The following is a 22,751-nucleotide window of genomic DNA, read 5'->3' as shown; positions in this document are numbered from 1 at the left end:
TCCAAATTTGAAAGAGTTGTCACTCTTCCTCTGCTCAAATGAATTTATTTGCGTTTCATCCAATTTCTTCAAGTAATTTTCAAAACACTCCTACCACAAACTGTACTAGTTTTCATGCAGTATAGATAACTGCGCACCCATAAACTTCAGTCATCAGTATATCACTCGTTGTCACATTTTCTTTGGTTAAATAGGTCAGATCACATGTATCTGTATTCTCTGGTTCCCTTGTGTATCTCTCACCCCTTAGCTTGAGTCTAATTAATTTTGGCTACTTTATCTTTGTGTTGACAGTCCTTTGCCAAGTGGTATGTTGATTGACATATAACAATCTGCTACGCCTTCCAAATTTATCTAGAGGATTTGTGACTCTCTGGGGATTATTTTTAAATTTCTGACCTTAAACATCTTGTACATGTCCTTTTCTTGGTAGTTTTGAGTCATAAATGCTGATCCATCTAGCCAAGTTGACTCCCTACGTCATCACCACATATACGTTTCAGTGCCCTTTTTCATGTTGACATAAGTCAGCTTTCATCACCATCTGTCTTTCTCTTCGTTCCAAGTCTGCTGCTCCCGTTAATTTGAGTGATAATACGGTATCTGGATAAGTCATATTGTATTTCTTGCAAACTTGATATCTCCGTTCAAATTTTGTGACAAAGTCTGAGAAGATGGACATGTCTAGCGATTAAATAAATCCTTCAGAGTTAAGATGTGCTTCATATATTAGATCCATATTGCTCTTCGAAAATACCTCATCCAATGCATTAATCAATATAGTCATGCCGTTTTCATCATGTACTAGAAATCTCTGGGGCTTTCGCCTTTGCTTGCCCGTTCAAAGTTAGCGCCACTGCAAGTGCCTTTTTTTTCTTTATGTCCGTCGCAAACGCCAAATCTCGTGTTCCGCTTTCCAGTCTTCATAGACCGTGTCCTTCCCCAACAACGGGGGATTTTTAATATAACTAGTATTTTAAGCCATTGCTATGCTACCATGTGAATTTACTGATCTGTAACTAAAACTGTCTACTCATGTTTCCTTAACTAAACAATATGGCCGCCTCCAGTTGGGAAAATATCATAACAACCACTCAACGCGTGCGCAGTCCCAAACAATGAGGTCATGCATGTAATTAACAGGTATTATATCAATTGATAACTCTAATGCCTTATGCCCCAAATTGTGAAGCCGCCCACTCTACCTTCTTGAAACAAGTTTTAGAAATGCTAAATGCATTTAAGGCGGTGCCAGATATAGAAATTGTATGGGATGGAGATCACAATTATGCTTTCAACCCATTATTAGACACATCCGTAGGAAACCCTTCAATATGGAAAAATTCAAAGCAATTATTTGAAAACTTAATTTGCAATTTTGAACTGATAGATGTTTGGAGAACTAGAAATCCAGAAATGAAACGCTTTACATGGCGAAGGCTACATCTAGTGCTTATTCAATATCGTCTTGACTATTTCTTAGTAAGCAACTTCCTTCAGATATCAGTGGATACATGTGATAAAATTCCAAATATTTTATCTGACCATTCAATTATTACCATCACTATTGGGGATAAAAGGGGCAACTTAGGTAATTCATACTTAGATATTCAACATTAGTCTTCTCCTTATTCCAGAGTATATGCAGCTTATCAAGGACAATTTAGAAAAATTGGAATAAAAATATAACACAATTGGTAATCCACAGGGTTTATGGACTTTTCTAAAATTTTAAATTAAATCTGTTACTATTATATTTAGTAAGCAAAAAGCACGGGAACGACACCAGCCAATTACCTCACTAGAATCCTAGCTAGAATTATTAGATATACAATTAAGTGTTTGTGAGTCTGATGAACGAAAAACATCTATAGAAAATACCCGAAGGGAACTAAAGGTGCAAAATGACCATCTATTGGATGGTGCAGCCATTCGTGCTCGTGCTGATTGGTATGAAATGGGAGAAAAAAACACACAATATTTTTTACGTCTTGGAAAACAAAATGCCAAAAAATCTCAAATCACTTAAGTATTTCATTAATCTGAAGAAATTATGACTGATGTAAAAGCAATTCAATTGGAAATATTTGATCTTTTTTCTAGTCTTTATAACTCAAGGGGTCCCTGTAACGATTCAAGTATTACTGAAAGCTTTTTAGACAATAATGGTATTCCAATGTTCAATCAGAAAACTCGAGAGATTTGTGAGGGCTTAATGCACTGAATAGCATGACCAAAAATAAAACTCCAGGCAATGATGGTCTGACCGTCGAATTTTATCTAGCCTTTTGGCCCTTATTAGGACCCTTATGTAGTTAAATCACTAAATCTTGCAGCAACTATAGGGCATATGTCCAACAGTCAGTCACAGGGGATAATTACACTTATAGAAAAGCAGGCAAGGATAAAAGGCATATAGGTAATTGGAGGCCAATAACATTATTTAATGTTGATTATAAGATTGCTGCTAGATGCATTGCTAAACGCCTAGAAATACTCCGGATAAATTAATCAATGAAGGTCAAACAGCATATAAGAATAGGTGAATTGGTCACTGTGTTCGTGTCATTGATTATGAAAAATGGGGTGCTCTTAGATATTGATTTCCAAAACGCTTTTAATAGTCCTGAATGGGATTTTATGTTCAGTTGTCTGTGTAAATTCAACTTTGGCTCCTCTTTGTTAGGTTGGGTACAGACCTTTTGTTCAAATCCATCTAGTTGTGTTATGAATAGAGGTCAGTCAACAGGTTAGGTTATTTTTACTTTTCTAGAGGAGTCAGACAGGGGGATCATCTATCACCCGTATTGTTCATTCTGTCTTTAGAAACACTTTTGATAACGCTACAATATGACAATGGAATCAGGGGGATTAATATTGGTGTTTTAAAATAAAACATTCACCTGCTTTATGTCAGACCTTCATGCTGCTGAGAACCTTTTGACTCTTCTTCACCAATTCTCACTTTTGTCGGGTTTAAAAATTAATTTTATTAAGACTAAAGCAATGTGGCTGGGAAATTGGGGGCAACGGAAAGATACCGCGCTTGGGGTAAAATGGCCTATGTCACTTACCAAGATTGTAGATGTTTTCTTGTCTTACAATTCTACAGCAGCATATCAGAAAAACTTAATTGCTCCAACTTCTGAAATATGCAAAACCTCACACTAATTGGTAAAATACAAATCATTAAATCTGTTGTTATAACCAAATTCCTTTATATGCTAAATCTGATTAATATTAATCAATCTGATGTCAAAACGATTAACTTAAAAATATTCTCCTTTATTTGGGAGGGGGGTCGAGATAGAGTTGCGCGCAATACTATGATAGGTGACATAGGCCAGGGTGGGTTAGGGATGTTGGATATTTGTGCTATGCAGAAAGGTATTTGTCATCATATTGTCATTTATCTATGGTTCCTAGATCTTTATTTAAAACAACTAATTTTTAGATGCAACCTCTCAATAAACGCACTACATTACCGCCGTTTTGCTGGGAAATGCTAAATGTAATGTTATACAGAACGAGTTTATATCCACTGCATATGAGATCATATGGAATAATAATAACATATGTTTTTCAGATTTAAAGGATCTAGGAATTGTTTATATAGCTGACATCTTTAATGGGAAGGGTAAGGTTAAAAATTGGAATGGCTTAAATTCATTAGGTTTAAACCACATTCAGTTTTTACGATGACAGGGTCTCATTGCGGCTATCCTCAACGACTGGAAAATAGGTTGGCCAGTTTTTGTGCGGACAGACCCTCCAATCAGTGTATATGGTTAAAAGCAAATGATTAATCTCTCTAACTGTTCCCCAAAATTTAGCCGTAAATTCATCTCTTCTGAATTTATATCTTCAGAATATTAATCTATTTAGTCAGTCCTTCTTTGGAGACCTGTTGGGGGTAGAAACTGGATGGGTTTTTTTTCTATTCAATGCCATTTCTTGTTACAATTTGCAGTACTCTTCGTGAATTTCAATGGATTTAAACCATAACATCCTGTACACAAATGCTATGCTATATCACTATCAATCACATTTTGCCATAACTTTAGTGGAACTCTGGTTCATCTCCTTTGTGACTGTCAAGTGGTGCAAGATATTTGGACAAGTATATTGAAAAATATATCAAGTATATTGAAAATGAATATTGCAAAAATGCTAAGAATGAAAAAATCATTACATGAATTAATAATAGTAAATAATTCATCCATGCTAAAATCTTCCAACTTTGGGGCATGGATGTAATTGAGCTGCAAGGAATCTAGATCTTTGTTCTTTGATTTGACGGTTATTACAATACAAAAAATGTATACCTTATTACATATGTCTTCGAAACCTTGTACCTTCTTCCAACGTGATTACGTCATCGGCTCCACAGGAATAGAAGCTCCATGCCATATGCAATAGGTGTGTTTTAGCAAGACCATCGAGGCACACCATCTAGGTGTTGGCTACCATTGCTGATATACCTGGCCACAGTATGTAAAGTAAAATGCTTATTTATGTATATTTTAAAACACACAAGCCACGGCCTCCAATACGTATACACAAAATAATTTTACATTCCGCGCCTCGTACACACACGTCATTTTAAACACACATTATTTTAAAATACATATGTCATTTTACACACACACGTAATTTTGATATACACATCATTTATACCAAACATGTCAGCGTGGTATTATTAAGAGTTTGTTTTCAGGGGTGGGTGATACCAAGGTGGAAAACAGGTGCACTTATGGGAGTAATTCCTGGAATTACTTATACTTACACTTTATTAAACATGTAAAATTCCCCAGGAGGAATTAAAATGGTTACATTTACACTAAACAAAACTAGACTAATAATACAAAACATTAAGACTAAAGTAATGATTAAAAAATAATAATAATAATAATAATTGAAATAAAAAAAAAAAAAAAAACCTTAAAAAAAAACACGAATAGTAATAAATCCCACTAACAGCAATAATAAAGGTAGAAGAAACCATTGTTAAAAAAGTAATAACAATAATGATGCGTTAATGCATTAAGGGTTACAAATTTTGGAGGTGTTGCTGTCGAGGGCAGCTTTAATGAATTGTCCGAGTGTGATATGAAATGAGGTAAAATTATAACTCATTGTCAGTGCAAATTGTTCATTAATTGTAAAATTATCAAAATTATTAATTTGTTTCTTATATTTCTCAAATATTAATTTTCTTTGGTCATTGTAAAATGGACAAGTCATGATGAAATGTTGTTCGTCTTCTATTTGGTTTTGTGTGCAAAGTTCACATACTCTTTCTTTTACAGGTGTTTTTGGTTTGGAATGTCGTCCTGTTTCTATTTTTAAATTGTGGTTGCTTAGTCGAAATTTACATAATGCTTGTCTTAGTTCAACATTTTCAGTGATATCAAATAGTTTTCTAATTCAAATTTATTTTTAAATTTTCTGTATGTTCTCAATTTATTACCCTCTCGATCATTATTCAATTCTTCTTTCCAGTACTGTTTAAATTGTTTTTCCAACTGTATTTGTAAATTTTTTTTTTCAGCAGTTGTTCTTATTTTGTCACTTTCATTGATATACCATTTACTATTCATTTGCTTGTTTAGTATTGCTGCTTCTTTAATTAGTACGTTGGGCGAGTTTATTGCGCGGTTGTAGTATTTGATCATTTGTTTTTGCATAAATAAATGTAGCGGATATTCACCCAATTCTCCGTATATTGCCATTATGGGAGTGTTTCTCTTGATACCGAGAATAAATCTGCAGAAATGTAAATGGATATCTTCAACTTCCGATTTATAAGAACTCTCATGGTCCCATATATCACTGCCATATGTTGAATTTCCCATTTGGGCTTAAAGTGATACCAAGATAATTGATTTTTTTAACAATATCAATTTCTTTGCTTTCATAGAAAAATATGTTATCTTCTAATAGTCTGTTCGATTTGTTGAAAACCATAATTTTAGTTTTTTCTGTGTTGACCGATAGTCTCCATTGTTTTGTGTAGGTGGATAAGTTATCTAAACAATTTTGTAAGCCGGTCTTATTTTCTGATAAAATCACTATATCATCGGCAAATAGAAGACTGCTAATTTTACTATCTTTTAAAGTGGGTGGGTAACATGTCGGTGAGTCAAAGATTCTTGGAATGTCGTTAATAAACAGGTTGAATAGTGTAGGACTCAGGTTACAACCTTGTTTTACTCCTACTTTTGATGTAAAAGATGTTGTCAGCCCCCCACCAACTTTGACTTTGTAATTCACTTTACTATACATGTCTTTTATTACATGTCTCCTGGAATTACAATAGAGAGGGTTCAGGCCGAAATACAATACATTGTATATAGTGTTTTCATGTTTCGTCTGATATTTCTGTGGTATTCTGCTGCTGTAACTAATGCAAGATTTGTTTCGAAACTCAATGTGTTTGTGCACTCCAGGGTTATTCGTTTTTTGATGAAAACACCCCTTATTTTAATGCCAGAGTCGAACTAGTTTCACTCCCACTGGGAAATCTGCATTGTTGCTTGAATCAGAGCTAATTAAACACTTTTCCAGACCGGCGAAAGAGTATGTAGCAGCCAATTTTAACAGCCCATCGAGTGATTTTACTCAAAATGTCAACATGGAAAGAGGCTATTCCATTTTACGCAGGAATAATTGGGAGTAGAAAATGTGAGGGATAGTATCAACAGAGATGTGTATACTGAAAAGTAATACCTATCCTTCTTTTGCATCGCTGAGCATTTCTGTTTCAGTATACTGGTTTGAAAATGTTGAATTTGCATGATTTGCGTTTTTTTTTTTTTTTTTACTGAAACTCCCTATTGATTGAATCCCGGGTTTGAAGGAGAACGACACACCACGTGATTCGTTTGAATACAATGGTGAAGGGTGCAGATAGGCCGCTGGCCGATCTCGATTGAACGTTTCAAATCAATTATACGTAGTTTAAAGTTATGTTGAAGTTAAAAGTTCCTCCACATAATTGTGCATTGGCAAACATGCCGTTCAACTGCGGTACTCCACTGGCGGGATGACTTTCGTCGACAGCGGTCGTCGCTGAGCTGCACGCTTGTGATGTTGCTTGTTAGTCGTTGATTGAATGAATCTTGATTACCGGTTTAAATGCTGCTCGTTTGACGTTGGTAATTTTTGTTTGGAACTAGGTAACGCCGCAACGTCGCCAGCAAAAACCTCCTGGTACTTTGATATTGTTGGTTGCTCTTCATGGCAATCGCTATCTGGATCTTCCAAGAGCCCTTCAGGGTTTATAAAACTCAGTCAACATACATCAAGTTCTGTCAATGTAGTATTCCATGTGATGCACACCTAATATGCCAAAAATGTTGCTGCACGTTTTGAACTGGATAAAAATAGCAGACGAAAATTTGTTTACAAAATAAAAATAGTTCGGTTGCCAATGAAAACAAGCCGCTAGGCTGGTTGGCGATCTGCTCCGCTAAAAAAACAAGCAATATGTTTTCAGCTGTTGCCATGGTAGGACATGAACATGAAGCTAACGTCAGTTTTTAACTAAAACCGGGCACCCTATAAGAAGTTCGCAAAAAAATTGGATTCACACGTAATGCTTGAAAACTTTTCATCAAAAATAAATTAAGTGAAATTCTCTGTGACTCATGAGAGTTGGAAATGAACAAATTATATGAAAAACATCCTTTCACCTGTGTATTCTATTTGACTTCAAGAGAAATTGAAATAAACAAATTATATTGTATGACGAACTTAATTATGAATTTCAGCCTCTAGTTCAGCACTGATTAAATAAACTGCCTCGTCTTTATGCCAACTTGAAGTTATTCATTGCCTACACCTGTGACTTCAAAGTCTATGTTTCAATCCTAGGAATTCCACTTGCTATTAATTGCATGGGAGTGCCAGTCTTTTATTTTCTATTGTAATGTCAACTTCTTGCGATTACTCGGAACATGAAGCTGTAACCACAGACTGTCCATGTGCTGTAACTAAATCCTGGTATAAGCACTGGTTAGGCAGTCTTGAACTATGCATGTGAAGCCAGCTGAGAGGTATATCCAATCCTATAGACTTCTCATTGTTTGGTTACTATTTGCTGCAAATGCAACAAAAATCAACATAAAAATATTACCTACACAGCATTCTACAGGTTACTTGTTTAAAACACAGACGTAGTTTTTTAAACGCACGTCATTTTTAAGAACAAACACGTCAAAAGTAAACATCCGTAAGTATTACAAGTTTCGAGTCCCTCAATGGCTGCTCATGTGCATAACCATTTCAAGGCTTGACCGCCTGCGGGCGCACTGTGAGTGGGGTTGTTTATGAGTGACGGAGGCGTAACCCCTTGAATAATCCATAGTTTGACTATGAATAATCTTAGTTCGTAAATTCCTCGGGAAGCATGCATAACATGCAGCAGCGGGCGGAAGGCGAAGCTTGTTTAACTTGTAGAACATGCTGATAAACTAAATGTTCGTCCATTCAAGGCTGGTGATCGTGCAGTTGAAATTTACTTTTGAATTTTTTTTTTCAAAGTACAAGTGTACTAGTTCTTATTGCACCCCCTTATTACTGCACCCCCTGCAATAGTACCTAGTTCCTATTGCACCCCCTGCAATAGTACCTAGTTTCTATCGCAACCCGGGGGCAATGGTAACTAGGTGCTATTGCCTCCCCTAGTTTTATTGCCCCCCCTTTAAAATGTCATAATTATTAGTCCCCGTTCGGACGAGGTCCGAAAACGGGGACTTATAATTCGGTCTCCGTCCGTCTGTCCGTCCGTGCGTCTGTGCTTATAACCTAAAGTATAGATTTGACATGTAATACACATTTATTCGGAGTGCAATAGAAACTGGGGGTGCAATAGGACCTAGGTAATATTGCCCCCCGGGTACAATAAGACCAGGGGGGCAATAGAAATTGCTACACTAGCTACTACTGTACCAGGGATTGAAAAAAACACCACCAATAATAATGTGTTCATGTCACATATTTATTTGTTACAAACTATATGTACAGGCTGTTCTCTGTAAATGTTCTACTGTAATAAAAGCATCGCTGATATCTTCAGGTTCCCGTTTGCGGCTATCGACCCTGCTGTTGTTCGTAAAGACATAAAACAATGCCATTCATGGCTTTAGTTATCATCATCAATCATATGTCTCCTGAGATTAAAGCAGGGTGGTTGTCACCTGCGCATGCGTCAGATGGCCATAGCGTGTCATTGTTTACAAACAAGCGTCTACCCAAGAGCCTTTGCGTTTTTAGGGTGTTATCGTCGCTTGGGACTCAAGTGAAAAATGAACGAACACCGAAAAAGAATTATCATTTACCTCATGTTTCGTGGAAAGTCGTGGAAAGTAACGTCCGAGGATATTTTTTTTTTTAGCGTGTGTTGTTATTGTCGCTTGGGACTCAATTCCCAATGGCTCATGGGTAGACGCTTGTTTGTAAACAATAACATGCTATGGCCATCTGCGCAGGTGACGACTTCCACGCTTTAATTAAAACCATGGAGCTAATCTTTGTTTAGCTCTATGTTCAAACCCACTCCAAGCAATGAACTCTGCTGTTATTTTGTTATGCACTCCAGTGGTGTTCTGGCGAAACTCGAATATCAGGAATTGGCAAGTACTGGCACATCTCGTTGGTGATGTCAACTATGTCGACAAAATATGATTAGTGTCATTGACAAGGTAATCAGAAAAGAGAGCGCTACGGACATTGATATCGCTACAAATTGAATTTATTATTTACGGTATTTAGCGGCAAAACAATCCAATTCGTCTTGCAGTATTGTAATAATAATAATTTTATTACACTACTATGCCATCAGAGGGCGCAGTATGGTAAATAAAATAAAATACAAATCATAAAAAATACAGTAGCTAAATAAACTACGATAAGATAAAAAATAAAATTAAGAGATGTTAAAAGCTTAAAGGGCAGTGGTCGTTGCGCCGCGTCCTGTTCAATCATAGATCTTAGAAAGAGAGGGACAGGCAACTACAGTATTTCTTTTGTTTTAACCTGGGTTATAATCCTACAAATAATCTCACAATCCTATTAACGAATAAACAACCATCTGTTTATTTGCACTGTCAGCAGCACTCGTGAAAACGCGCGAGTTTCTCTACGTGACTACCAAAGCGACGGTCATGAATATGCTAACTGTATGTTAATGACTTTTCCACTTAGTATAACACGGAACCAAATAGTTTAGAAAATTCAGAATTTCGACTTTTTTAAAGCAAGTCATCAAATTAAAATACCCAAATTATTTAGTAAATGGCACGATTCAAGTAAAAAACGCAAAAATTTGAACGACAGATGTTTTATTTTTGAGAAATCGGGCGAAAATACAGCGATCAAAAACAAACCAGGTCAAACAATCTCTTTCTACTAAGTCTATGCATGGTTCAATATGGGACTCATAGCGACGTATGCAACGCGTGTAAAATACATTGTTTGTTTACATGAACTTCGAGCATGCGCTGCGCGACGACAACCGCACTTTAATAGGAAAAAAATTTACAGGATTCTCCCACTGTAGAGGTGATAGCTTTCATATACTTGATTTCTGTTTTGCTTTATTTTGAAACTTTGCTAGGGGTATCAAAGCATGTCAGTATTTTAATGAAATTGTTTGTTTTATTTAGTTTATTTTTAAAGGACGACAGTCATCGCGCCGCGTCCTGTTCGATATGGGACTCATAGCGACGTATACAACGCGTGTAAAATACATTGTTTATTTACATGAAATTCGAACACGCGCTGCGCGACGACCACCGCGCTTTAATTCCTATTTCTTGAAACAGCTTCCGTCTTTCTGTGTCGAAAAAATCACTGTCTAGGATAAATTGCTGTTCGTCCTCAACTGAATTTGTACATTTTTTTATAAAATCACTCATCCGCAGGAATCGTTGGTCGTTGTCTTCTGCCTCTTTCTAAATTATGATCACTGAGCCAACATTTACTCACAATTCTCCAAAGGCTGAAATTTGTTATTTTGGTTATAGTCTATTAGGTATATTTCCATTTTCAAATATAATTTAAACAATTTATATGTTCTCATTTTATTGCCATCTTTACTGTGAGGAGAATTTAAGCTTTCTTTCCATAATTTTTCATAATCTTTCGTGAGTTTCATTTTAACAAAATTAGATATTTGATCAACGATATTCACTTGATGGTTAAATTTTATTGTTTCAAAATCATTGTGGCCCATTATATTTTCTATATGATTTATCCAGCTAAAATTACTCTTAACTGCTTCATCGAGAGCACATTTAAGTATATGGTTATCAAGTAGGGCATTTAGCCTGAACCAATATTTAGTTGCCAATGTTGATGCCTCTCATTTGAGAAACTATTGGACCCTTTAGGTGAGAATTATACTATGGCGAAACAGAATTTAAGTTTTTCTGAGAAATCAACGAATATCTTCTTGCAGTCATTCTTCTAAACTAAACTAAAAAAAAAAAAAAACTGACTGGTAAAAATGTCCATGTACTTTTTACTCAATTGGTGATATTGTAAAATTTGTATTAAAAGCCGCGGCTTCTATTAAAATAGTACAATGCAACAGTGGGGATGCGACTTCTATTAGAGCATCTACACATATAAGAAATGGTAAATTTTGAGGTATGATTATATGGGAGTACCGGTACCCCCCCCCCCCCCCCCCGGTAGTTTGTATAACACAGCCTAGGGGCCCCATATGATATCAAATTACAAACTACTAGCTAGATGAAATGTATGCATTTATGTAGTTCAACAATATGCAAGGTCTTGTTCAGTTTATATACAATTGGAAGTTAAAAATATATGAAAAACTACAACGTTCTGTCAGGCGTGTGTTGGGTTTGGAGCATCACTGAGGGCGCAACTCACACTACCGTGTCAGGCTATGCTGATTGGTGCATTCGTCAGCTACTGAATACTACAATGCAGATGTATTTTATTTCCACTGTGAACTTGTAGTGAGCGTCAGGTACCGCAAAGATGATGAGCATATCTAGTTACGGTAAAACCAATTAAAGGAGTGGATAAGGAGAGAATGAAATAGCACTTCGGGTTATCTAAACAAAAACACACTTATTAATGATAAAATTGTTATTTATTCCGTACCACGAGTTGGCCAAATGCCAGCTACATTTAATAGTTTATCGTTGTTACATTATTCATCATATGAATGTGTTGAAAAATCACATTCAAATTTGATCATAATTTTAACTGATAATCTAATATCTGTCCAAGATTTGCATAAAATTAAAATAAATAAATGTACAAATAAATTTTAAAAATTTCTATGGAAATTTACTAATATACAATCTTATTTGGAATGCTGAAGGCAAGCCCCACACACCATAAATAATACATATTGGTGAGGCCCATGTGAGAATAAACATTAATTTGTACAAATCACAATATTGTGATATTATTCAAAATATTAGGATACATGGTCAACTACATAATGTAACATACTTTATTTTTGCTTTGAATTTATTTTCAATATTTTCACAGAAGCGATGATACAGTGAAAATAAAATCCAGCGAATATACCATTTTTCGTATCTTTTACATTCAACTCATGAAACTAAATATAAAACACTCAAAAAGTCGTAATTAATTCCAGTTAAAATTAAGTATTTTACAGTAGTGTCATCAAGTACCATAATAAATATTTACAGTGACATTGACTTTTAGTATAAACATGGGTTTGTGTTAAAGGAATGTTTTTTTTTGGAAAATGAAACTTGTAACTTCATCACTGTATATATCAATTCACAGAGGGACTGTGATTAATTGAATCTAAGGTATGGAGTGTAAACAAACAAAATCAACAGTATTTGCTCCATTAGTAATGCATACACTTAATCTCTTTCAAAATACTTCAAACGTAGATGACATTGCTATATTGAGCAGTGCTATCTAATTGCTACACACCCACAGATATACAATTCAGTATGACAATGGCTCTTCTATCTAAATGCTACACACCACCCCACTCCATGCAAGATATACAGCTCAGTTTGACAATGGCTTTGCTATCTAAATGCTACACCCCCCCAAGTTATACACAGCTCAGCGTGACAATGGCTTTGCTATCTAAATGCTACACCCCCAAGTTATACACAGCTCAGCGTGACAATGGCTTTGCTATCTAAATGCTACACCCCCAAGTTATACACAGCTCAGCGTGACAATGGCTTTGCTATCTAAATGCTACACCCCCAAGTTATACACAGCTCAGCGTGACAATGGCTTTGCTATCTAAATGCTACACCCCCAAGTTATACACAGCTCAGCGTGACAATGGCTTTGCTATCTAAATGCTACACCCCCCAAGTTATACACAGCTCAGCGTGACAATGGCTTTGCTATCTAAATGCTACACCCCCAAGTTATACACAGCTCAGCGTGACAATGGCTTTGCTATCTAAATGCTACACCCCCCAAGTTATACACAGCTCAGCGTGACAATGGCTTTGCTATCTAAATGCTACACCCCCCAAGTTATACACAGCTCAGCGTGACAATGGCTTTGCTATCTAAATGCTACACCCCCCAAGTTATACACAGCTCAGCGTGACAATGGCTTTGTACTACAAAATTTATACTCTCTATAACAGAACTACAAATAGGAGTATGTGAGGCCATGAAGCTGCAGTGTCAGTATTTGCACAATATTGACAGTTCCCAAGTTTCAACTTTTCTACGTTTCAGTTTACACCAATTCTCCCAAAATTAGGTTTTCAAATTTTACTAATTCAGCTGTCAAAGGGTACACAGAATACACAACATATTAAGTTGTATTAAAACAAAGTTTAAAAATGAAGAAAAAAAAAAAGTTTAAAAATGTGTAAAAAGTAAATTCTTTTGTAAATGAAATTTAATGTTATTCATTAAGTTTTGATTCTTGTCAAATAAAAGCTATTTTGTGAGCAGCAATAACACAAACATAACATATTGGTATAAACACAAACCAATAACAAATATGTGGTTGTATTCAATACATGTTGTAGTAACATGTATACAGCGCCCTCAAGGGTCAGAAATGGTTTAAAAGCATGGGGGGGGAGTGAAATTCACACCCTTACTATGTACAATTTGATTTAAATCAAGGATGGATGGATGGATGTAAATAATAAAAAAAATGGGAAATCATAAAATCACTATGATTTGGATGAGAAATAAATGACACAAAGCAAATTTCTGTTAGCTGTATCCTCCTCAGAAATTGGTTTACAAGCACGCTACCTGTGGTATTATAAAACATTTCTCCTGAGCCAGCACACCATTTACTGCTATAGCTAATTCAAGATGAAGCCAAGTCACTGGCAACACTTTATCTAATACCAGATTCTGAAATTTATAAAATGGCGTGCTATGTTTGACATAAACTCTAATCAAGGACTTGTAAAATAAGGGTATGCAACTATGGTAGTGTGATATGGCAAGGAAGATTCCATATTTGAAGTCGAGCACTTTGCTAGATGATCACAAACCAAACATGTATTTCGAGAAAAACTAATAGAAATGAGCGAGTGTGTGAAAGAGAGTTAATGTTAGTCTCACTGAGTTCGTTCATCGTTTTCATCACATGACTTTCTGGCCCAAATTTTTCTGTCATTTTTTTATATTCTTTAATATTTCTTGAAATGAACGCTAATTTTGAAGCCAACAGAGTAAATTTTTACTCAAAAAATTCTGCTATTTTTTTCCCAATTTTCTGAAGGAAAGTGCGGGTTAGAAACGAGACTGTTTTGTGAATTTGTGAAGAAAAGATAGAACTGGCGGTGAAATAGTTATACCAGTGTTCTTGAATATTCATGAGCTTATATCACATTTTTTTTTGTTTTGTTTTTTAGGAATATGGTAATAACCTCAATTATTTTCTTTTCCAACCATTGGTCAGAACAAATTCTTTTCACCTAGAACTCGAGAGATCTGTACCAGTTCTTCTGAGTTGCATACCCTTTACTTGTAAATCCTTAATCGTACATGCAAAGGTTCAGTGTTTGTTCATTTATAACTACACAGTAGTTTGAATGCTAAGTGTAGCTAGACTCGCACTTGCATTGTGAAGTGCGTTTGGCAATACCATTACATTGCATGTATGTCCACTCACAGGACGCTTTAGCGCTCCAGCTACATACCATTCTCCCGTTGACGGATCATACGTGATAATTTCTGACGTTTCACGTTTCTGCAATGAGGAGTAGCCACCTAATATGTAGATTTTCTCATCTAAAACCACTGGTGTAAAGACACTGCGAGAGAAAGGCATCTGATCAAGTACTTGCCAGAGATCCGTGGCAGGGTCATAGCATTCCATCGTTGTTACGTCTGACTGCGTCTGCGAGGTGCTCTGATTTACGCCACCCATGACGTATATTTTGTCCCCAAGAACGCACATACCGTGTAGATAGCGAGAAACCTTCATTGGTGACTTTTCACATATGTAACCCGTCTTCGGATTGTACGTGATTAGCATATTGGACGGTCGACCACAGACGTAGACGTCCCCACCGGATAGATAGATTTCATCCTTGTAGGAAACCCCAGCATGGCAGCTCATTGGTGCCATCAGAGAGTTTGTATAATCCCAAGTGTTTGTGTGAGCTGTGTACACTTCAACGGAGCCAGTCCGTTGGCTTTTACTGTTCGTTTCATTTGTTCCGGTGATTCCACCAAGAGCATAAATCTTACCATTGTGTACACATAAACTGAAATTGCACCGTGCCATTTTGAGAGGAGCTAGGCGTAACCACCTGTTCGTGCGAGGATCATAGCGATAAGATGCCGCTAATATCTTCTCACTGGACGAATACAGACTCCAGCCACCTGCACAATAAAGAAACCCGTCCATCATTACAGCACTATGCACATGCATTAAAATGCCGTTCATTCCAAGCTCCACGACCTCTTTGCCAATTTTGTAGGCCGTCACTCGACTCGTTGGCCTTTCCTTCATACCTCCTATAACACATACTGCCTTCTCATCTCCTCTAACCTTAGTCCGACAGTTCTGCTTCAGGTTTTGGGAATATAAATTACTCTGATAATCGAGAGCTTCTGCAACAAGTTCTGCACATACAGGGTCTTCTCGCATTATCTTGTTATTCTGTACAATCTTTTCAAACTTTTCAGCTCTCATTAGAGGGAATCTGATGTGCTTCATCAGATCTGCAGCGTACATTACACGAGACTCCTCGTCATACATTATCCACGATAGTGCAATTTGAAACAGATCAATTTCATGACATGTGTGGATGTCATTTCTTTCCAATAAACCAACCACCTCGTTAACAGGCAAGTATAGAAACTCTGCCTCGCGAGCCGAGATGTTAAAGTTTTCCAAAATGCATCTTAATGCAGTATCCTCAATTTTGGGGAAACAGAACAACTGCGACAGTTGGTAGATTTTCACGCAGTTCTCCGGTGACATCAGTGACTCCATAAACTGCTTGCACACATTTATAGCCTCGTTAATCTGTAAATGAACGGCACTGGACAAAACCAGTTCAATGTTTTGAAATGATAAAAACATCTTCCCGGAATAAATAAATTCGATAATTATCCGAAGTCCCTCAGATGGTATACCCTGAAGGTATACTCGTCTCTCTTTGGTTTCTTTCATACCCACTGTAAACATGGCTTTGAAGTAATCGCTGCATGCTGCCAGGAGTGTTCGGTGAGCTTGATATGTATGGTGGTCTCTGGAAATCAAGATGGCGTCATGGAATAGATCTTCTTCATGTAGTTGTTGGAAAGCTTGTACAATTGAGTCCCCGTACCTCGGTGATGTAAAACATATCTCCGATGTACACTGTGCCATCCCGTTAGCTGTTAGTAAAAAATAAAAATAAAAGATAATCATTAATTTGCTGACTTAAAACTCCATAGCGCATTAATTATTATTTTACAAAATTATGAAATAATCAAGATCGTACAAGGATATGAATAATTTCGAGATTGATATTATTATTACCTACAATATCAAGTAATTAATTACAATTATTGCAATTATTGTATATTCTTCTATTAAAAACAATTAAGTTTATATCTGAAATCATTGAACACATTACATTTTAAGGATGCTTTATATTGTGAAAATAATCTTTTAAAACAGTACTTCTTGCAGAGTTAATATATTTACACTGTACATGCATTATGAATTTATAGCTGTGAATGACATCGTGTTAAAGGGGATCCAGGCACTATGCGTAAATGCATGTCATAACAACACAAGTAACAACGATTTGCAAAATGCAGTTCCATTTTATTTACTCATTGGTGTTCGGTTATAATTTGGTGAACTTGACACATAAAAACATTCACGCTACTGGTCACCGTACATGTTAGATAAGTTTTTTCAGAACTGTAAAATGTATTTTTTCAATAAAAATCTTAAATTTAATGACAATTTTAGAATAAAAAATATAGAGCTGCATTTGTCTGTCAGGAAACATTTTATTATATTATTTTATTATTATTCGAATAAAATTATACAGAAATGTCTGGTAAGTAAAATAATTAAGTTGGTAAAATTAATATTGATAGATGAAATAAAAAAATCAGCCAGAATGTGTTAAAATTATCAGTGTTTAACTGTCTTGTTTTTTTCTGGAGGTATTACCTAATATTTTAACTAGTCCCCCTGAAATATTGAAATTATTTATGTTTCAAAATCCAATTCATGACCGAATAATTCCATTTTTAGTTAAAAATTGTCATTTTAAAATCGAAAATTTTCAATTAAAAGTTGAAAACTCCCAATTTATGACCGAATAATTCCATTTTTAGTTAAAAATTGGCATTTTAAAATCGAAAATTTTCAATTTAAAGTTGAAAACTCCCAATTTATGACCGAATAATTCCATTTTTAGTTAAAAATTGTCATTTTAAAATCAAAAATTGTCATTTTAAAATCAAAAATTTCAATTTAAAATTGAAAACTACCAATTTATGACCAAATAATTCCATTTTTAGTTAAAAATTGTCATTTTAAAATTGAAAATTTTCAATTTAAAGTTGAAAACTACCTTGAACTGAAATCTGTTTCGGATGATAAATGTTTTAAGTTCTGTATGTCATACATTGCATCACCCACTACTGGGTATTTCAAAGGTTGTGAGTCTAAAAATAAACATTATGTTGTAATGATTTATGCAAGTCTTCAGCCTTATTGACACATGTCGAGAAATATACTTTATCTGCGGGCTAAATAGGAGTTCTGTTCGTATGTTGCAGAGGTTGATTTTTTTTATTTGGCATTCATACTCCTAATCTTGGCAGTTATTTTACCACTAATAGTAATAACAAAAATGGCGGACCAATACACCCTGTCATTTTTTTGCTCTGTTATTTCTTTTTACACTTTTGCAATTCAAGACAGTACTGAGTACAACGTACTCATATTGCTCTAAAAACTATCAGGTCTGTGCAGTGTCCTATGACATCTATGTACCAAGTTTCATTGAAATGTGATGATTACTACTTGAAATATCAAAAGCTGAAAATAAATTAATTATGCAAATTAGGTAATTAATATGTACTCATATTACCCAAAAAACTATCAGGTCTGTGCAGTGTCCTATGACATCTATGTACCAAGTTTCATTGAAATGTGACAATTACTACTTGAAATATCAAAAGCTGAAAATTAATTAATTATGCAAATTAGGTAATTAATATCTACTGATATAACGTCGTTTGTATACAAACTACGATCACTATTTGGTTGCATGGTCTAAATCAGAGCTACCGACCAATAAAGCCCCTTCTCGGACGCCATTGCTGACAATACAGCAAAAATCTTGTTGTGACGCTCTGCTCATTAAAGTCAATTAAATTTTTTCTCTGGGTTAATTAATCTGTTCACACATGTTTTCATACAAGGGTTGAAATATATTCAAGCACCATGTTTAGCTAAAAATGTGAACAACATATACCATATCAACATTTTTATGTACACACCCATTTTATTGTGATTATTGTTAAAAGTAGGTGAATGCACTGTCAATCACTGTAAGACCCAGACAGGGGGTGAATTGGTGTATTGAATGAGAGCAAGAGTTCAGTTCATCTTGTGATACATACAACAATATGTCTTTAAATTAACCGCAGAGATTAAAGAAATATATTTTATACATTACAACAAAAAATTAAAAAATCATTAAATTCACATTTGTCATGTTGTGCTTTAAACTTCGAGGGCAGGGGTCGACCTTTACCACTATTATCTGATATCTGATGTAAAATTTGCACTTTGGTGAATTCAGTGAGATAAAAGGTGTTGGAAAAACTAAGATAAAATGAAATATTCGTAATTATTAATTGAATATCTAAAAAAGTAGGTAAACACATTGTAAGAATCAGAGGTGAATGAAATGGTGTATTGAACAAGGGGAACAGTTCAGTTCATCTCAACTGAATATCACAATATATGCCATGAAATTATTAACTAAGATTGAAGAACATACTCATAATTAAACTTTGCATGAGGTGATCGACCTTCAACACTATTTAAAATTTGCATTTTAGTGGATTCATCAAGATAATATTGAAACCATTGTAGGAAAGCTAAAAAAAAAACATATGTAATTTGGTAATTAAATGTCCATATAACCCATTTACCCAAGTTAACTATAACTTTTCACCAAACAAAAAATATTTTTATTTAGTCTAAAATTAATTATCAACAAAAAATTAAAGAAAATTATAAATTTTGTGCAAAATGTTCCAACAAATATTTAGCAGGGAAGATGGCCTTTAAAAGATTAAAAAACAATATTTGTTTTGCATAATAATGAGGGACTAGATAGGTTTAATGTATTAAAGGATATATGTAACAGACTGATACTATGTAACAGGGGAATGAATCAACCTTCATCTACTGTTGTACATTTGAAGAGAAATTGAAATTGAGACATACATCTTGTAGGCTGTAATACCGAAGCTCTGACTTGCATTCACCATACAACAAGGTTTGAAATACGAGGTTATTATGAAGATACAGTAAAGTAAAGTATGTACATGTACAAAGACAGTTCAGCGAGTGTATCAACCGACACACAGTGAAGGTTGATGCGAAAGCGTACTGTCTGAGCACATACTTTGCGGTATCCTTGTAATAACTTTATTATTATACATCTTTTCCTTCCAATGATACATCTGGGGAACGCCGAAATGCAGAAAGTTAAGTCTGGTCAAACCCTGATCGCAGCCATTATGGCATTACAATGACAGATGTATAATAATATCAAATATTTTAATAACTAATACATAATAATAAATGAATGACTTCATTTACAATAAATATTCAGCCCTATTAATTAGTATGCATGAACGCACAGTAGAAAGAGAAATATTCCCTGGGTTTCATTTTATTGGGTTCATGAGGTTAAAGTACATTCAAAAGAATACATTCCACTAAATCATTATGTGTTACTTTAGGTAATTATTGTATGCTCGTTTAACAATCAACATAAATAAAATCCAGCAATAAATAAACTTTTAACAGTAAGTGCAATTGAGGCAGGTTCTAATTTGGTAACCTACTTTACTGTTGACACAACAAACCCATTCCCTTGATTTTTATAAATAATTATAAATTTCAACAGCGGTTAAATCCAACCACCCAATTAATGAACACAGTGAACAATGACGCCATATTCAAAGTGCTTTAATGTTATTTTATCGGCTGATGTTTTAGTTTGAATTTTGAAATTTATAAATATATATAAAAATGAAGGAAATGGGTTTGATATGTTGACAGCACTCTTGTTTGATTATTCTAAATTTCAATTCCATCAATGTAGGTTGTAAATGAACAGAAACAGAATTTAAAATTCAAAAATAATCAAAATGTTTCAGAAGTTTACGAAGACAGGTAGAAATCACCTTACTCGCCAAAAAAAAGTCACTGGCTGCCATTTTGATTTTTTTTTCAAAATACAGACCATAGTAAAATGTTATAACTTGGCGAATACAGCTTGTAATACTTAAGTAAAATCAATGATTCAATTCAAACCTCATGACAGGGTGGGAAACAAATTAAAATCGAAAAATTTAGTAGTACCGGTAGAGAAAATTTCACTGTGGTCTTAAGGACTTGGACTAACACCCACTTTCATGATATTTTCTAGTAGCAAAAATTAACTGGTTTACATAAAATATCACGGGTCAAACTGAAGAGCTTGAAATTACCAAATGTATTTGGAAAAAATTGAGGAAAATATTTTTACAGAATGTTGTAATTGGTAGTATTAGGACTAGATGATAAACATTAAATAAACATGATCAGATAAATACACAATAAAATAAAAGTTCATGCAAGTACATGTACGTAGATAGGGTATCCAAGAGACAGGTAATATTAATATCAGTATTATTAAATCATATCATGAAAGCCTAAATATTAGTTTTCAAACATTTAATTATTTCTTGCAAAAATGACATATTTGTACATGATGTACCATGACACCACTTTAACTTTGAAATCAAAAATCAGAGAAACAGATTTCCAGTTGTCAATATTTCAGTGCAATCATGAAAAGCCAAAATCCTAGTGAGAGAAAACCAATCTTCGACCCCATCATCCGAATAAACAAATCACTGTTCACAGTATTCACACGTCACCCAGATTATAATTACAGTTATAACTGTAATTCATAAGTTCATCACTACTGCAGGTGATGATGTGGTTAGATACTGGAAATTAATAAACAAACTGCAGTACAAAAACTTGCGTCATTTAAACAAAATATTCTACTATAAATTTCTTCAATTCCTTAGATAAAGAAAAGAAAAAACACTACCGATTTTTAAAAAAAAACAATTTGAATAAAAATATTCTCGATAACTCTTTTTATTTTTTTAGATGTTCCGTACTGGTGTATATCACATATTCATCATTTTACATAAATACCAAATTGTACTTTAAGAATGGTCTGTCGATTTTAAAGCCCCAAACACCTGGCCACCCACTTGGCCACCAGTCAAGCGAACCCAGTTATGTACGCGTCCCGTGTCGACTAGAAATCTGTAATATAATATCTAATTACACACTTACCTCGCATCAAAACAGCTATATCAACACAGATTTGAAATAAAATTAGAATGCGTGAAAAAAAAAAAAAACACGCACGTTTCCGTGGTAGGTGTATAACAGGATCGTGGAGCACGGGTTGTCCGTACCTTGTCGGACGATGACTTGGCATGGAATACGAGATTGCGTCAGAGGGCAACTCAATACATGCACGGGTACCACAGCGTGTCTGTGGACAAGTCTCAACACGAAACGTGCATGAATAGAGATGGTACACAAAAACAAGACAATGACGACAATAGTCAAGACCGGACAGATTAAACATGACAGAACACAAACATGTTGCATCTGGATTTACAGATATAGGCGAAATGGGAAGCTAATAACCATAATTAAAAAAAAAAATTACCATGGAATGGCTAATTAACTCCACGTACACCCACTTCCCTTTTTTTCAGCACTCGACCCGGCGAAGTATAATTTGAGGTCAGAGGTCATGGCAGATAAATTTCCAAATGTCGTGATCTCTCAGTCAGCGGTACGCGATGTATCGCTGTAATTTAATCTGTCAATTTACAACATAATCTGAGCTGAGAAATTCGGCTATTGTCGGGCTAAAACGTTCGATGTCGGCTACGAGGTTATTAGGCGAAACCAGAATGCTTCAAAACAATTTATTTTCCAC

The 22,751-nt window shown here is 35.0% G+C and overlaps 1 protein-coding gene across 2 annotated transcripts; it reads right to left on the bottom strand.

The window, feature by feature from the left end:
- Positions 1 to 14,220: 14,220 nt before the first annotated feature.
- LOC100369078 (kelch-like protein 26) lies at positions 14,221 to 22,534 on the bottom strand. 2 transcript variants are annotated; one of them, XM_085495604.1, is made up of 2 exons: positions 22,476 to 22,534; positions 14,221 to 16,860 (listed from the first exon to the last, which is right to left on the bottom strand). In XM_085495604.1, exon 2 carries the CDS (start codon positions 16,850 to 16,852, stop codon positions 15,047 to 15,049), a length of 1,806 nt encoding a protein of 601 aa, XP_085351730.1. In that variant the 5' UTR covers positions 16,853 to 16,860; positions 22,476 to 22,534; the 3' UTR covers positions 14,221 to 15,046. The 2 variants fall into 2 exon arrangements, with proteins under 2 accessions (XP_085351730.1, XP_006816021.3); XM_006815958.3 differs by lacking the exon at positions 22,476 to 22,534 and adding an exon at positions 22,091 to 22,239.
- Between the last annotated feature and the right edge of the window lie 217 nt (positions 22,535 to 22,751).

This window comes from Saccoglossus kowalevskii, chromosome 22, assembly GCF_978046115.1.
Source record: "Saccoglossus kowalevskii chromosome 22, keSacKowa6.1, whole genome shotgun sequence".
NCBI lineage: Eukaryota > Metazoa > Hemichordata > Enteropneusta > Harrimaniidae > Saccoglossus > Saccoglossus kowalevskii.
Note: the sequence above shows the minus strand (reverse complement) of the source record. Positions and strands in the feature narration are given on the sequence as shown.